This window comes from Mesoplodon bidens, assembly GCF_964165515.1.
Source record: "Mesoplodon bidens genome assembly, chromosome: 1".
NCBI classification, from domain to species: Eukaryota; Metazoa; Chordata; class Mammalia; order Artiodactyla; family Ziphiidae; genus Mesoplodon; species Mesoplodon bidens.
In genome coordinates this window covers 207,951,720-207,970,834 of record NC_138176.1, presented here as the reverse complement: position 1 = coordinate 207,970,834, position 19,115 = coordinate 207,951,720, and the positions used below count along the sequence as shown (strand labels likewise).

The 19,115-nt window shown below is 38.7% G+C and overlaps 1 protein-coding gene across 3 annotated transcripts in view; it reads right to left on the bottom strand.

Annotated features, from left to right (window-relative positions):
• Window positions 1–19,115, bottom strand: part of GRID2 (glutamate ionotropic receptor delta type subunit 2) — a gene marked incomplete at its 3' end in the record, with an annotated part of 1,358,095 nt that overhangs the window by 251,673 nt on the left and 1,087,307 nt on the right. For all 3 annotated transcript variants that reach the window (XM_081252684.1, XM_081252683.1, XM_081252685.1), the window contains one exon: window positions 8,590–8,785. In XM_081252684.1, the coding sequence (XP_081108810.1) occupies window positions 8,590–8,785 (196 nt within the window). The remainder of the gene's footprint in view (window positions 1–8,589; window positions 8,786–19,115) is intronic.

The following is a 19,115-nucleotide window of genomic DNA, read 5'->3' as shown; positions in this document are numbered from 1 at the left end:
GATCAGCTCAGTGCTTTCTGACCACCTAGAGGGGTGAGAGGGAGACACAAGAGGGAGGAGATATGGGGATATACGTATATGTATAGCTGATTCACTTTGTTATAAAGCAGAAACTAACACACCATTGTAAAGCAATTATACTCCAATAAAGATGTTAAAAAAAAAGTATCACCTGAAATGATCTAAGATATTCAGATGCCTTCCATTCCCCAATTAAGATTACAATGGGTAAAAAGGGTCAAAAGTTACAAACTTCCAGTTATAAAATAAGTAAGTCATGGGGATGTAATATACAGCATGGTGACCATAGTTAATAATACTGTATTGCATATTTGAAAGTTGCTAAGAGAATAAACCTTAAAAATTCTCATCACAAAAAAACCAAATCTGTAACTATGTTGATGGATATGAAGTAGACTTACTGTGGTGATCATTTTGCAATGTATACAAACATGGAATCATTATGTTGTACACCTGGAACTAAGATAATGTTATATGTCAATTATAGCTTAAAAAAAGATACAATTGGTTGGACATTTAGGTTGTTTCCATGTCTTGGCTATTGTAAACAGCACTGCAATGAACATTGGGGTGTATGTATCCTTTCAAACCATGTTTTTCACTGGATATATGCCCAGGCGTGGGATTGCTGGATCATGTGGTAGCTGTATTTTTATTTTCTTAAGGAACCTCCATGCTGTTCTCCATAGCGGCTGTACTACTTTGACAGATGAATGGATAAAGAAGATGTGGTACATATATACAATGGAATATTACTTAGCCATTAAAAAGAATGAAAGAATGCCATTTGCAGCAACACAGATGGACTTGGAGATTATCATGCTAAGTGAACTAAGTCAGACAGGGAAAGACAAGTATCATATGATATAGCTTATATGTGGAATCTAAAAAAAATATACAAATGAACTTACTTTCAAAACAGAAACAGACTCACTGACTTAGAGAATGAATTCATGGTTACCAGGAGGGAAGGGTTGGGGGGAGGAAAAGACTGGGAGTTTGGGATTGACATGTACACGCTGCTGTATTTAAAACAGAAAACCAACAAGGACATACTGTATAGCACAGGGAACTGTGCTCAAATACTCTTTAACAACTTAATTGTGAAAAGAATTTGAAAAAGAATGGATGCATGTATATGTATAACTGAGTCACTTTGCTGTACACCTGAATCTAACACAACATTGTTAATCAACTATACTCCAATATAAAATAAAAATTTAAAAATGATACGATTGGAATTTTAGTGGGATTGAAGCATCCACATTTTTTTTTTTTTTTTTTTTTTCAGTACGCCGGCCTCTCACTGTTGTGGCCTCTCCCGTTGCGGAGCACAGGCTCCGGACGCGCAGGCTCAGCGGCCATGGCTCACGGGCCCAGCCACTCCACGGCATGTGGGATCTTCCCGGACTGGGGCACGAACCCGTGTCCGCTGCATCGGCAGGAGGACTGCCAACCACTGCGCCACCAGGGAAGCCCCACGTCGGTCTTTTTGACACTCCTCTCCATCATGTCAAACTAGCTTCTGCCTCGGGAATTTTGCAGTGTTCCTTCTGCTGAAGTACTTGCCATCCTCCTTTTCTCCCCACTATCTTCATGGCTCATAAACTGTCCTCTTTCACTTTCTCAGAGATGTCTTCTGAGACCACCCACTATGTGAGGGCAACATCCCTCTTCTTGCTTCTGCTCCCTTTCATTCTCAGTCTTCCAGTTTTTCCTTACAGCACATATTTATGTGCTTGTCTATTGTTTTCTCTCCACTACAGTATAATCTCCATTCGGGCAGGGACTTTGCTTATTTTGGTGTGCCTCCCAGTGCCTAGAAGAGTTCCTGGTAAATAATAGGTGCTCAATGAATATGTGTTGAATGAGGAAGTAAAACAACAGGTTCAATCCACCCAGTTTTTCAGCCAGAGATGGATACATTGGGTAGGCTTACTTCACCATTGAATAGTGTCTTGCATTTTTCTTTCTGCTCCAGTCCTGTAAAATCCTTAATATTGGCCCATGTGATATGATCAGTCTTTTGTTTTGGCTTTCATTTCAACACTCCAGTTTTCCAGCTAAGATTAAAACTGGGCCCTGAAGCCCAGTGGCTAGGCTGGAGCCTTGATGCCCCACCTGTACCTTGTCAAGTCCTCTTACCCCATAGTGCTCTGGGACTTAAGCAGACAACCTTACAGATTAATGTTATCTTTCTGATTGAATATGGCTGCTGCCAGCACTGCTACCCACCTCCTGTTGCCATAGCATCCATCAGAGTTTATATCCCCTTTGAAATATATAGTCTGAAGTATTATGTAGTTATCACTGGGATCCTTTGGCTAGGACAGGAGTTATCCTACCAATACTGACTTTCTTCTCTTCCCTAGTAGTCTTTATTGCTGAGGTTTTAGAATAATTTGTCATTCACCCCCTGAGATATAACAGGCTATCAGGAAATGAACACTGCCCTCTTATTAATCAGGAACTTTTCTATTTCAGTGCTACACAGAGATCCTTTATTCCTGGTCAGATGCTTACCTGTGATGTAGAAGTTTCTCTATCGATTCTTAAAAATTACCTGTCTTGTGTTCCAGTCTCTCCCAAAATAATCTGATAGACTAAATTCCATTAATGTGTTAATACTAATAGTTACTTAAAATCATAGTCTTCCAAGATGTATTTGGGTTTTAACAGGGATGGTTTTCCATTGCTGTAGTTTCGGAATGTTGCCGAGTCACCATCGTGGCCTCCTAACTGATTTCCAGCTACCACACTGTCACCTCCAGTTTTTCTCAATACAGCAGCCATATGATTTGCCAAAGTATGAGTTAGATCATGTTACGTACTCTCTGTTCAAAACACTCCTAAGTTTCGGGGCTTCCCTGGTGGCACAGTGGTTGAGAGTCCGCCTGCTGATGCAGGGGACACGGGTTTGTGCCCTGGTCCGAGAGGATTCCACATGCCGCGGAGAGGTTGGGCCCACGAGCCATGACCACTGAGCCTGTGCGTCCGGAGCCTGTGCATCCAGAGCCTGTGCTCCACAATGGGAGAGGCTGCAACAGTGAGAGGCCCGCGTACCGCAAAAACAAACAAGCAAACAAAACGCACTCCTAAGTTTCAAATCTCACACAGAGTAAAAGCCCACTTAGAATGCCCTATATGGCCCTGTATGAGCACTTCTCAGACTTTAGCATGCATATGAATCACCTGGGAATCTTGTTAGAATGAGATTCCCATCCACAAGGGCGCAGGTGGGGCCTAAGAGTCTGCATTTCTAACAAGCTCTCAGGTGATGCTGATGCTGCTAGTTCACAGGACTAGCTGCGAGTAACAAGACCGTATATGATATGTTTCCTCCCTACCATCTGGCCCTCTACCACTCTGACATTGCTGCACTCCTGATACACCCTTTATTTCTAGAGCTATCCTAGCCCCCTTCATAGTCTTAGAACATCCAGGCATGTTCCCACCTCAGGGCCTTTGCACTAGCTGACCCTCTGCCTGGAAACACTTCACCCAGATACACACCTCTCTCTCTCCAAAGCTTCTTAGTGAAGCTTTCCCCGGCCATCTGATCTAACAAGGCAGACCATCTCCGTTTCCATGTCCCTCTTCTTTTCTCTCCAACTCTGTTTTACTCCTTAACTCTTCTCACTGCTGAAATACAGCATATTTATCTTATTTATTGTCTGCCCCCTCCACTAGAATGTAAACTCCATGAGGCATTTTTTTTCATTATGTTCACTCCAGTGATCAAAACACTGGCTGTTTTGATCAATAAATAATTGTTGAATGAATTCATTAAAGAACTCAGTTAGGGCTTCCCTGGTGGCTCAGTGGTTGAGAGTCTGCCTGCCGATGCAGGGGACAAGGGTTCGTGTCCCGGTCTGGAAGGATCCCACGTGCCGCGGAGTGGCTGGGCCCATGAGCCATGGCCGCTGAGCCTGCGCGTCCGGAGCCTGTGCTCCGCAACGGGAGAGGCCACAGCAGTGAGAGGCCCGCGTACCACACACAAAAAAGAAAAAGAACTCTTATATTTTTCAAATCACATTTTTTCCTACTTATGCAAAACGTCCCAGGAAGAGGAAGGCAGAAACATTTCTTCTAGTTTAATTAGGCTAGTGTGGTACAGGCAAAATGTCTCCCAAGAAGAGCAGATCAGAACTCATTTACCTAATCCTCATTTGTACAGGTTTCTTTGGTATGAGCAGAACAAAGACGTTAGAAGCAACCAGGACCTACCTTCAAGTAAGAGAAACTTAAAGAGGCTGGCAGCACAATTAGAAACAAGCACAACCTGAGGCATTAATGGGATCTATTCAAAATTACACCTAGATTGGGAGTATTGTTTTCACAGGGATGCAGTCTTTGCTGGAAGGGAATTACTACATATATGAATTCCTGTCAAAGGTAGAAGTTTGGTCTTTTGCGGAATATTGACTAGAAGACCTCAGAGGTCTTTTCTGCCTGCACAAATTAGAAATCAGTGACAGAGAACAGGAAGCTGCTGTGTGAGATGTGTGTGCAAGACCGGTTACTTGAGGAAGAGCCCATCAGCCACATTCCATGTCTTGTAGTTCTCAATCTCATGAACTCCAGTGAGCTTTAGCAGGTGAGAGGCTATTGTTTGTTGGTTGGTTGGTTCTGTGTTTTAATAAAAACTGGCTAAGACCTTGAAAACTGAACCAAGATACATTTTATTATAACTACCTAGTCTCTGTCTAATCAGTGTTCAGCTGTCTCTGATATTGGTTGGAAGAAATATATACAATCAGCAAATTTCACTTTGATATTTTCCATTATAAATTAATAAAAACATTCTTCACTACTCCTCTAGTAAATCCAAAAACTGAGTACATGGGGTGTAATAAATACTTGGGGCCTTGATGTGTAGTTTTAAAATCATAAGCCCTCTTTATCAACAGACTATCAGGGAACAGAAATTGCTCTCTACTTCTTTTATTGCATTATCTTTTTTATTATGTCATGATTTTAGGTTAACCTTAGGAAATACCAAATAATAATGCTTTGTAATAACAAATCACACATACATTCTTTCATATAAACTTCAGGATCATCTTAAGAGTTTATTATTCTAATCGAATTATTTATTGATGCTTTTACATATATATATTTAATAATGAGAAAAACCGTAAGAGGTAGAAATTATCAATATGATGATAAAAATTCTGAGCCTCAGAGATTTTAAGTAACTAGTCACATTTACACATTTTACTTAAAAATATGAACTGGATATACACCTAGGTTGTATGCCTACAAAGCCCAGGCTTTTAATTCTCATACTGTGATAATTTTATAGCTGAGTAGAGTGAGCCTTAGAGAAATCAAGTGATTTGCCCAACGTTATACAGCTGAGAACTGGAAGAACCAAGGAAGAAAACCAGATAGTTTTTTCTAAAACCAGAGTTCTTTCTACTCTTCCTAATAGCTTTTTTTTTTAATGTATGACATTTAACAACAGCATAAGAAACACTAGCCCAAGTTGAAAGGTGATGGAATGGCTACATATTTAAATAAAAAGAAATATGGGGCTTCCCTGGTGGTGCAGTGGTTGAGAATCTGCCTGCCGATGCAGGGGACATGGGTTGCGCCCCGGTATGGGAAGATCCCACATGCCGCGGAGCAGCTGGGCCCGTGAGCCATGGCTGCTGAGCCTGCGTGTCCAGAGCCTGTGCTCCGCAATGGGAGAGGCCACAACGGTGAGAGGCCGGCGTACCGCAAAAAAAAAAAAATAAAAATAAAAGAATAAAGAAACATGAAAGCCTAAAGAGTAACTAAATTTCTCAGCATATGCTGCAAGACTGTCAATAGCTGAGTCTAAAACAATTTTACTTCATAGAATCTCAGGAATTTTCTCAGTGTGAATATTTACAGTTTACTTTTACATTTACACATGGGTCAAATTAAATTCCATATGGCCAAATAACTTAAATTAAAAAAAAAAACCCAGAAAATGTAGGAAACTGTATGTACATACTTAAAAGTTAAGAGGTTTTCTTAAAGAACACTTAGAAGACCTTAGAAGATATATATGTATATCTTACATACATGACTGCTTAAAGCTTCTATGTAGCAACTGATGTCCTATATCTCTATGATTTATATATTATATTGAAAATACCAGGGTGTAGGAAGTGTAACCAGTTTGTATTAATACCAGGAATGAAGGGTAATGGTGTGTGTGTGTGTGTGTGTGTGTGTGTGTGTGTGTGTGTAAGAACATGGGAACAAAAAATAAAACGAGGTCTTATTTACTTGACTGGCTACTTCAGAAAGTTACAAGTTTCTTATGGTCTCACTATTTCTATTCTTTGCATACTCTTACCCAATTCCCATATATCAGTTACAGTGATCTTGACAGATAAAAATGAACCATAACATTTCCCTATTTCAGCAGCATTTTTTGCCATTCAAATAAAATCCAAGTTCTTAATAATGGGCAAGGTCCTACTTGATCTATCCCCTGCATACTAAACTCATTCCACATTTTTGCATTCAATAGTCTCCAGTTCATGCTGATTTTAAATTGGTTTCTTGAATGGACCTTCAGACCTTAGCTTATACTAAGCATTGCCTGGATGCTCTGTCACCCTCTCTTCTACATGATCAGGCAGATCATAGATAATATCTTATGTCCTCTGGAACTTACCTGATCACTGTTTCTCAAATAGATTTCCTTCTTAATTTCTACAATAGCACCCTATTTGTCTTTTTGATAGCATTTGTCACAATTTAAGTCATTTTGTTTGATCATATATTTTAGTTTCCTTTTCTCTCTCTCCCACCAGACCCTGTATTTCATGAATCCAGTGGTCATTCCTCTGTGATTGAGTTTACCTCCAGTTCCTACCTCAGTGCCTGGTACATAACTGTTACTTAGCAAATATTGGATGAATGAATGAATAAATAATGAATTGGTGAATATATATGTTTAAAAGTTATTTTTATTCTGAATCTGTATGTCTGGAGAAAAGAAAATGAATTTTCTCTGGAATGTTATGGTATAGAAAAAAGCTGTAAAGTGTGAGGAGCTTTGGATCTAAAATGGATAGAAATACAAATTGTGAACTTCAATTTATCCTTATACGCAAGAAAGCAAAACTGTTTTTAACAGTAGACAATATGAAGGAAAATAACTCTTCCCAAAACCATTATTCTGAGGCTTAAATTCATTCACATACAATGAGTACCTAGTAAATCCTAAAACCTATCCTCCCTTCTCCCCCAGACAACGTATAGTACAGGTCCATTCACCTGCCCAATCTCACCTGCCCCCCACTCCATGCCCCCAGTAATTGGAGGGCACTGTGTTTAATTTCTAAAAGCCAATGGGCCTCTGGACAAAGACAAGAGGATCAATACCTGGGCCCTGGGAAACTGGGATTAATATAATGAGGATGAAGGAGTTAGAGGCCATTGCTAACATTTCAAGGACATTCTCTTATTTAAAAGCATCATTAGTACTTGCAAAGAGGTTTATGTCACCATTATCAGTTTTTAAATAATGATATCAATGTAGAGACTGAAAAAATTACCAGGGTGATGCTAGGGAACCATCGCAATAGCAACAGCAGATAAAGGAAAACATATGAAAAGGCACAGAATAATGCTAGATCCTGTGGCAGAATAACTTTTATAGTCATCAAAACATTCTCCAACATGGTATTATTGAGTTTGCCTTTTGAACAGGGAACTCAGACTTGGAGTCCAAATTATTCTGCTGTGAAACGTTACATAAAAAAAGTATATACCATCATTGATGCTGCTATTAGACATTCATTCATTCATTCAGTCGTCCCATAATTACTTATTGAATGCCAACCCTTAGGATTTTCACTCTAATAGCCACTGGGATAATTTCAAGCAAAAATCATTCAGTTCTCTCATGGAGGTTGATGGGGTCTGAGGAAGAAAGAATTACTTCTGTGTAGAAGTTTATAAACCACGGCCCAGAATAAAAAGTAGCTTCATGTTTTTTACACAAAGGACTGCTTTCTAAGTTGTTTTTTTTTAAAAAATAACTTCTAAATGATGGTTTTATAAAAATAAGATATAAATAAAGATTTTTACTTTTGGAAACAGAAACAGACTTTCGTAGAAACCTTATTTGTGGAGAAGATTAACTGTTACTCACAGAGAGCTTCACATAATCATAACATAAACTTTTCATCGAAAAACAAATGCAGTGTAGAAAATACCCTGAATCATTTGAAAAAACTGGATAAGCTGAATGATATTTGGAATGGGATTTGTCAAAATCTTTTCAAGTCTTCATGTGCATATGTCCTTGACCCTGTTCTGAACAAAATACCAGCTCATGTTTTCTAGCTTTGGAATTCCATTGGAAAAGGATCCTTTAGACACACCACAGAAATCTGTCAATTCCTTCTACTAGTACAGCGAGTTACCTCAAAATCTTCTTAAATCAATAAAAGGTATAATTTAACTGAAAACTCTATGTCAAAGTTAAAATTTTAAAAAGGAAGTAAACCAAACTCAGCTTAGCAATTCCAATATGGGGGAGAAAATGGTAAACTATGAATGAAGAACTATGGCCAGTACCTTTTGAATGCCTGCTTGGGACTCCAGAACGTTATTCTCTGATCCATTGCTTCGGTTGATCATCCGCCACATTTGGGAATACATGCTGTCCCTCTCAAAAGGATTCATTCCCTTCATGCGAACATGTTCATATACCGCGGAGTCCAGGACTGTGCCATAAGGGATATCTGTTTGCTTGGAAAGGTCCTGGAGAGACCTTGATTATTGGGAGAGCAGAGAGACACAAGAAAGAGTACTGAATATTTTCAAGTGGAAATAAAGTTAAAAGAAGCAAAAAGTAATATATGTAAATACAAATGTCAAATTGCTTTTCTTATTTTGTTGTTTCTTAATATTAAGATGTAATATATAAGGAGAATTGCTTTAACAGTGTATGGCACTTACATAGATCACGAGAAGACAAAAATCATTACTGAAGGAAAGGTGGAATTTCTAGTGATAGGGCAATGCTATTTTTGTTTTCACTGTGAAAAAAAAATCTAGCAATTCCGTCAAAGACAAATTAAATTACATTGCTAGATAGTCATATAATCATTTAGGTTTTAAAAAATGTCAATACATTACAAGCCTTAAACCTATGTTCTTTTAGGTGGCAAGGCTTAAATATTTTTATAAAATAATTACGTTTTGTATAAACAACATGTTTAAGTAGATGTATACTTAAAAATTAGTATTTGTAATAGTCATTACTTATTGAGTGGCTACTACATACATGCTAAGCAGTTGGCACACAGTATCCTTACAGCAATGCCTCATGCTCAGAACTACTTCACCCATTTTATAGGTAAGAAAACTTAAGTAGAGGGAATAAAGGACTAGCTCAGTGTGGGATAGAGATAGAATTCAAATGTAGATCTGACCAGCTCCCAAAACCATATTATTTCTACTGCAAGATGTTGACTCTTCTCTGTATTTATTTTGCTAGATTTGCTTTAAGTGGCTGTGTGTGTTTGTGTGTGTGTGTGTGTGTGAGAGAGAGAGAGAGAGAGAGAGAGAGAGAGAGAGAGAGATATTTCTATATGTATTCAAATAGAATAAATTTCATGCTTTTGGATAGCTGAATATGTTTTCAGCTTTCTCTTTTACAGAATAATGCTCCAGGATTTCCAAATCAATCTTTGAGTTACAGATTGTATCTACTTGTCCCAGGTTATTCGTCTCTAAATTGATGGTCGATGTCCTTATATTTGAGTTTCTGATCCACTCTATATTTTCTAACTTGGAGAACCAATTACCACTTCACTGGAACTCATTGAATTTGTGTAGGTGTCCAACCCTAATGACTGACATTTAAGAACAAATATGTGTCTTTGGAATACTGTCCAAAATTAGTTGCTGGCACGCTTCAAACTCACTAACCTCTGAGAATGGGAGCAGATGCTTTGAAGCACTACAGTATATATTGAACAAGAACAAATACCCACAGCCCTCCACAATCACGGGCCATGAATGTCATGTTACGTTTACCTCTGACCTTTTGGTCTGTTTCTAGATGGCGTTTGCTCATGATTTCCTGGGGGTCTTTGCAACTAACACTAACATTGGGCAAGACTATTGGGAATACTCTTGCAGGTCACCGTTTCCATCATGTGCAAAACTGTGTGGCAAACAATACATTATGGGTCGTGTTTGTTAGAGGAATATTTGCGACAATTTCTAATGATAACTTTCAGCAAAATTTAATCTGCATTTTCTTGAGTTTTATGTTGTCAGTGTGTATCATGTACTCTATGGAAAAGAGTGAGATCATGGTAATTCCTTTTTTCTCTACACTTCTGCTGCATAAAATGATGCACTTAAAAATTACTATTTGAAGGGAAGAATTTCCTGGAATATCCTACAACTATTGAGCTAATTCTACCATTTGTAAAAGCTAAAGTGAAAGCATAAATAAATAGTGAGGGGGGCTTCCCTGGTCAGGCAGTGGTGAAGAATCCACCTGCCAATGCAGGGGACATGGGTTCGATCCCTGGTCCTAGAAGATCCCACATGCCACGGAGCAACTAAGCCCGTGCACCACAACTACTGAGCCTCTGTTCTAGAGACCACGAGCCACAACTGCTGAAGCCGGCGCACCTAGAGCCCGTGATCCACAACAAGAGAAGCCACCGCAATGAGAAGCCTGTGCATCGCAATGAAGAGTAGCCCCTGCTCACCGCAACTAGAGAGAGCCCGTGTGCAGCAACAAAGACCCAAACGCAGCCAAAAATAAATAAATAAACAAAAATAAATAAATAAATAAGTTAAAAAAATAATGAGGGCAGAAGCAGGAATAAAAGTGAGCTACAGGTAGCTAGGGTGCAACCTAATACCAGAGTGACAGGGCATTTGGTAGGAACATACCATAATTATCTTGGTAATAGTATAGCAATAAGAATTTTGTTTCAAACGAACAAGTTACTTCTTATTTACTAATGTTTCCAGCAGTAGGAGTAAAACTATATTCAAAACATTAACATTTTAACATATTTCCCACTGTTTAGCGATGATCTAAACTGGTTACAGGGGGAAGAAATGAAACTTATCAATACAGGTTACGATAGCATGACTCATTCACTCAATATCTATAAATACAAGGGCAAGTTTAGGTAGATGTACAGAGCTTGCACTTTCTAGGACCTAAAGGTGTATGGCTAGAGAAGGTCATGTTAGGATTCATCAGAAACCCTCCCAGGATAGGATTGGCTCCTTGCTGACTAGTAGTTCTGGCAATCAATCTTGATTATAACTTTCAGAAGTTTTCCACTTAGTGAGATCATAGTGTAGGGGTGAACAATGTTTATGCCTATATCTAAGTATATAACTGGTTTGCTCAAATAGTCATACTAGTAAAATACTGCTAAATAAATTAATACTCCTTCTTAGCCTTCTGTGAAAAGTAAATTGAAATCACGTGTTGGGATCTTTAATATAATCAAGTTTCTGTGCCATAGTATCACCTTAAATATTAGCTTTGAACTTGAATGTAGAATTATAATACAAACGGGTTTTTAGCTGGCAAAACTGTTTTATACACAAAAAAATTTAAAACAGTATATTAAAATGTTGCCTGTGTGAAGTTCTTGATGTCAGAAAAAAGCAGTTTATTTTCAACGTAATTCAAATTTAGAATAGCAGAGCATTTTGTAACTTAGAGCAAAGGTATGTTCCCTCTAGCTTCATTTCTGATACCATGTTCAGCTTATAAATTTGCCGTGAGATCTACTTGCAATAAAAATTATAGCTTGTCTGATTCAGTGTCGTTCCTTTATAGTACACCAAGATAGCACACCAAAGGTGACAAAAATAAAATAAAGCAAAATGAAGTGAGAACAAATAGCTTATTATGGAAAAAAGAAAGCTGTTTTAGGAGCCCAACAGAGAAAGGGAATACCTATTATAAGTAGTAATTCTGTTATTTTCACGCGCATAATATTTTAGATCTGCAGAAATGCTATGGCCTATATTATGAGGTCCAAAAAGAAATCAAGTAGGTTTTCCGTGAGTGGTAATCCTCAAGAACATTATATCTTAAGGTCAACATCTGAGTGGATATTATTTAGACATGCCAATCATTGGTTTAAATGCAAAACAATTATAAAATAATCAACAAGCCCCTAGTACATACATTAATTTACCTTGGCAAATATTGACATTTCTTTTTTTACAACTGGCAGTGTTTACCCAGGCCACAGAAGAAATGGGAAAATATAGAGCATTCTACAAAAAGAGTTAGCTGTGAATATACTCATACTAATATAGTCTATCTTTCTACCTAACCACACAAAACCTACATACACTCACATAAAATTCCACAAATGATCAATTCTGTGAATCTATTACATCTGAGCCCTCCTCTTCCAGCCCCACACTCAGACTCATGCACACAGTAAAAATGAGTGTCCACAGCTACACATGGTGAACGCTAAAAGAAAGCAAATGCTTTTCCACCCTAATCAGTCTTATTTTCTCAACATCTTACTGAGATTCTTTTATTTCTTGTACTGGTGTCCTATACAACTAGCGACCCATGGATACTAAACAATACTGTCTGATAGGTAAGTGGTATTTAACTGTTTGCTTGAACATTACATATACTGAGAAACTGTAATTTAGGACACTTCTGTGGAAGTAAATTGTAGGAATTTGGGTGGATCTAGGCTGATTACAAACTCTTTCCATGAGAAGAATAAACACTTAAAGACCTTCAAGCATTGAAAATTAATTTTGATACATGTGATAGTCTGATATTAGCTACATCTGATAGCAATGATATTGGGTAGGTTAGATTTTTAATTTTTTTTTGCGGTACGCGGGCCTCTCACTGCTGTGGCCTCTCCCATTGATAAGCACAGGCTCCGGACGTGCAGGCTCAGCGGCCATGGCTCACGGGCCCAGCCGCTCCGCGGCATGTGGGATCTTCCCGGACCGGGGCACGATCCCGTGTCCCCTGCATCGGCAGGCGGACTCTCAACCACTGTGCCACCAGGGAAGCCCAAGGGTAGGTTAGATTTTAAAGGCAAGCAGGTTTGTAATATTTGTGAGCTGTGTGATGTTAGGTGGTAGCTCTTAACCTTACTTTCCTCATCTATAAATGGAGAGAGTAACAGCGTCCTCCACAAAGAGTGACTAGTGTCGTCATATCAGTATTCAATCAAGCTATCGTTTTTATACAAAGATTATTATTATAATAATTCCTCAACTTATAATGCCCTTTTAATGATTTTTAATGGATTTTGTGTGTGTGTGTGTGTGTGTTTGCATGTGTGTGTGTGTGTGGCAGGATGACTCCTTATATTGTTAATGAGGAGATTCATGAATTGGAGTCTAATCTCCTTTCCAAGTACAAGAATGTATGACTCTATGATACTAAACGGTAACTTTCTTCATAGCAAATTCTTTGGGACATTTATACGACTTTGCTAATGAAATTATCTTATAATGAATGTGTTGCTACTTACATTTCTAAAGCTGTCAACCAGTTAAAAATCTAATGCCTATACCCTCTGCAGTGAACTTTCACTCATAGTTTTACCTATTTTCCTTTAATAAGAGAATAGCTCTTACCTACATAAACTGTAAAATAACTCTCATAGGCCTTTCTTTTCCATCTACTCCTCCCTTTCTCTGTTTCTCTCTCTCTGCCTTCCTTCCTTCCTTCCTCCCCCCTCTCTTTCTCTCTCCCTTTTTTTTTCTCTCTCTTTTTTTCTTTCATATTTGAGCCTGGTTGTATGTTATGCTCACCAACAAATGACAAGAGTGAGCTGCCAGCTTTAGCTGTGGGGAATTTTACGTCTAATCCCATTTTTAACGGATTGAAACATGGTCGACTCAAGTTATCACATCAGAAGGATTTTTCTTCAGGGGGAGAAAATGGAACGTGGTTGACAGGATAGGTGCTAGATGCTTCAGGCAAAGGGGCTGACCATGAAAGAGAGACAAACAAGCAGGGGTACATTAAAAGTGTCCTCCAACTCAGTTCAGGACTTTTCTCCCACACTCTCTCCCCAGTTTCCTCCTCTGGATGCTAATTTCGGCATTTGCGAAAGGACACATTTTGTTGTAACTCCAAGAGCCCATTAGTAACCACATAAAGAGCCTGCTTGGTGCCCACTGCAGTTCATTGGTTGCAGTGGTTGAGAGCTGTCATGGGCAGGGCACAGAGGCAGGTTTTCCAAGCACAAAAAGTACTCCAAAAGTTAACACTTAAAGAACAACTACATGCCATAATGGAGGGCCAGCAGAGTGAACATTAGTGTTATAGAGACCCAAGAAGCAGAAAAAAGGATTGGAGAATGTATTGAGGTGGTCAGGTAAGGCAGGCTGGCCACTGAGGGGTGCTGATGACAGCTGTGCACTGGGCAACCTCTTTGCTTCTAAAAACATGGAGTTTGAAGATGTAAAGATTTGAGTTTCAATCCTTGGAAAAATTAAAATTCTCCAAATTGCAATTCCTTTCCCTGTTAAATAGGGGAAACAATCATTTTATAATAAGGTATCTGCAAGTTTGAAGTAGATTTTGATACAAGACATCTAGCCTAGAACTTACTCTTTTTTTTTTTTTTTTTTGCGGTGCGCGGGCCTCTCACTGTTGTGGCCTCTCCCGTTGCGGAGCACAGGCTCTGGACACACAGGCTCAGCGGCCATGGCTCACGGGCCCAGCCGCTCCGTGGCATGTGGGATCTTCCCGGACCGGGGCACGAACCCGCGTCCCCTGCATCGGCAGGCGGACTCTCAACCACTGCACCACCAGGGAAGCCCTAGAACTTACTCTTTAAGTGCTCAATTACTGATAGTTGCAGTTATTAGTTTATTACTATTATTGCTGTTACTTTGTCCTCTATTATGATTTCTAGAATTGCCATCTTTTGATTTTTCCCATCAATAGATTCATCTCAGCTAAAGCTCTTCCTCACCTGTCTCCTTTAACTCCCACACCCCATCTAACCGCTCATCAAGTTTTGTACATTTTTACCTCCTCAATCTTGGGAATCTGTCACTACCTTTGCCTTTCCATTGCCAATACCCTCATCATTTCTACCTAGAAAATTATTTCTAAGCTTTTCCCCGATCTCTACTCCCACCTACCCCTAATCCATCCTCCATACCACAGCTAACATGCTCTTTCTGATATTCAAATCTGATCCCATCCCTCACTTATTTAAATACTTCCTGTATACCTCACTGCCCTTAGAAAATGGTCTAAACTCTATAGCATTCAAGATCCTTCAAAAATTTGGCCTAAAAACTATTTTTTTTTCATTTTCAAAAACAACATTTTGCTTCACTCATATTCACAGTATATGGCAAACAGACCATTTCATCATTCCTTGCTTGGTAGGTGTTTTCTCAGCTTAAGATCTTTCCTGGTCTTCCCAGGTGAATTTTTTCCCTTCAAGATCAAACTCAGCTGCTTCTTCTGTGCTCTTCTAATACTTAAAATATGTTCACATCTTAGCATTGTGGTTCGAAATTTCACTTCTTTGTTACCTCATTAGAATGCATGTTACTGATTTTTTTTAATGTTATTTATTTATTTTATTTATCTTGAAACTCAGAACCTCGCCCAGGGTCTGAAAAATAGCAATCAATGAGGTTCATTTGTTGTGGCTGCACTTCTTTATTAGAAAGATGCTTTCATCTTGGAAAACCAGCATTCCCAGTAAACTAGCATTGCATAAAAATGGGAATTTTACTATATATTACCAGCCATTCTGTGGGTGATTAATCATGGCCAGCAGTATTTTGTAGGAAAATTTTTTTTTTTTTTTTAGAAAACACAACTTTTTAAAAGAGAGCTTTGGAAATTTTCCCTGTATCAAAATCAGTTGCAAAAACTTTATTGGACCACCAGTGAATTGTTTGCAAACAAGAGACTTTGCCATAAATAAATTCAGAGGCAAGGCAAATACAAAGAAACATTAAACAAATGGGACTGAAACAAAATATCTGGAAAAGCTGAGGTATAGTCCAATGTTCTGGTAAACATGGGATCCAGTACAATGTGGAATGTCTATTCCTGAGAGGGATACTTATTCAGCAGTGTGGATACAGAGATGACAATTTAGTGGTTGGTTTGATGAGTGATTTCTGATTAAAATATCAGAAGCAAACTGAAGTGGTGAAGAAAATTGCTCAACTAACTCTGCTAACTGAAATGATTAAAACAATGTAAAATAATTCATGGTTTTAGTAGCTAAAGAAGAGATAAGCACCAGAACAAAGAGAGAATAGTCACCTTTGGTGATACTGAGTGTTATTATATAAAGCTGAACTTTAGGATTTTGTTCTTTCAAGGGTTGAGTATTTACATAAAGAGGAAGAAGTCTCAAGAATATGAATGCTCTACTTATAGGAGAACAGATAAGCATATGGAAAGGCTTCCTGTCTCCTACTGCAATGTAGCTAATGGCCACTTGTCCTTTGAGAAACCACATTCTGAATCCTAGTAGCTCCTTTTGCTCAGTGAAGTTTTCCCAGCTCCTCAGACACAAGTTTGGAAAGGAAGTCTGATGAAACATAAGGGTATCAAGGCTAAATGGTACGGTAAGCAGGACTCTTAACACTCCTTGATGTCAGAAGAAAATCTGGTTTGCAGATGGTTCAGTCCATACTGAAGAGCTCAGTGAGAACTATTTTAAGTGCATCAGGGCTAACGCTATTTAATGAAAGCAGGCTTAGCAAAGAGTTGGATATTCTTTAGCCCAATAATGCTAGGTTTCTTATTTTAAAAAGATTAAGGTCACAGTAGTGGAGGAAATACAATTCTCTCATAGAAGATGAGATTGTATAGTGTAAAACACTATAATTTATGGAGCAAGATAATTCAGGAGGAACCCAGACACAGCTATCTCTAGTGGAGAGGATGTGTGTGTGTTTTTCTTTCTCTCATGGTGCCAGAATTTTTTTTTTGTTTTCAAGGCAGCAGAAGTCTGAAGTCTGAGGCCGACAAGTTTGAAGGATATCAGGCAAGGCAGAGGGCTAGGATTCCTTTACTTGCAGAGACAGGGAGAGTTTCCCAAGGGAGCCCCCCCCCCGCAGTTGGAGAGGGTGTTTTATTAGAGGAACCATATGAGGACCAAAGAGGACTGGGGATTTACAGAGGAGGGTCAGCGGATGAGAAGGGCTCCACGTGGGATGCTCGAATAAGGCCTGAGTGGTGCCTCCTTCTCCAGCCCCCCTGTTCTGTACCTCTCCTCGCTTCTGTCCCACATCCTTCACATACCCTCACACCCACCCTTACGTGGTTCACCAGAGTAAATTAGACAAAAGATGGCTTCAGGTCTCTGTGCTCTGAACTTCTTTAAAAAACTATTTAAATATCCATCAGAATTCCAGATGTGCTTGGTCTAGAAAAAGTGTGTAGAGGTGCTCATAAGAGGGCATTGCTCCCTTGCAAACACTGTCCCTACATGGTAGATCACTAGGCATGGAGGATTACATCCCAGGAGATGACTTTCAAGTCTTTCCTGAGAGATTTAGGAATATTTCCCCCCAACGAGTAGTCAAGAGCACCCCTATCTGCCATGTGGTATAGACAGGATGGTCACAGGTAATACTGGAAATTCATCTAAAATAGATGCATTTGAGATAGATGGATATCAGGGGCGAGGTGGGGGAACATCCCCCTGCACTTGGAGAGACTTGCAGTTCCCATACACTTTTTAGAAGTTGATTCAGACTTGTGGCTATGATAGGTCATTTTAGAGAACCCAGAGGAAGGAGGAAGCACTCTGTCCTTCTTGCTGCTGTGAGGCAGTCATTAATAAAGATGATGGTTAAACTGTCTCCAAAATGACAATGCTAAATAAATGTGAGAAAACAGTCATCTGAAAATCTGACTGTCTTGCTTGACTTGTTGACCCACATTATAAGCTAGGAAATAATTTCATCATGTCATGCATCCTGATGTGTGGCAGACATTATATTTTTCCACCTGCTGACAGAATTATCATTTATGACCCTGTTCTCTATTTTAAATGGCCTATTAGTCAAATGAAGTAGTCTTTCATGATATATACACACACACACACATATATATATATACTAATTAAGCAAAACTCCAGTGCAAAAGGCCGAATATTCTGTGAATTCAATTGCTCTGCAATTTTCCTGTGCACTTTCTTTCTTACATATCATGAAGATGCAATATTTATTTACACAGGACAATATGAACAAATATGGAATTATCCTAAATTTGTATGGCCAGCATTTCATTACATTTATTATTGATTGTCAGCTAATTGTAAAATTTGTTAGGACAATATCCTCAAATAATCCAATATACTTCAATAGCAGAAGAGCAGATTTTCATGTTCCTATATCCTTGAAAACACAGGAAGGACTTGAGTAATCCCCATGAATTTCCCTGAGGATCAACAAATTTCTAAGTGATGTTAAGAAAGAATCCTAGTACAATCATAACATCAGACAGTTGAAAGAGTTCCTGGAGGTATCGCATAATTTGATTACATTCCTTAAGGTACATAAGTCAGCCTCCCAAACTGAATTTATTTTTCTTCCTAAGACATTTTTCTGACTTACAAAACTTAACACCAGGCAGTCCTTACTCATGCCTAACCTAAAACCCCCCTATTTCAAATAATCCTCTCATTTTGTTCTCAGTCATATGGACAATAGCTACTCACCACCTCTAGAACACTATTTCTTTATGTAATAAAACATTTCTTTTTCATTTTCTTCCTTCAGCCTTCTCTTTGCTGATTTAAACACTAAATCCCTTTACTTTTACTCACAGGATCTATTACTCCCTTTTTTACTATGTAATTAACTAAGCCATCTTTGTTCTCTTCTATTCCACTTTTTGCATAAGTTATGGACCTTATAAATAGATCACAGTAGTTTAAAAGTCCTGAACAACTTTTCTACTGCTAGGTAACTTTGGTCATTTTCTTTATAAACACCAATGCTACATTTCAAATTTACAATTGACAGATGATTCATTCTGAAACTGCCTACATCCCCCAATTTTAAACTACTGTAGATACACACACACACACACACACACACATGTACACAGAGTTTGT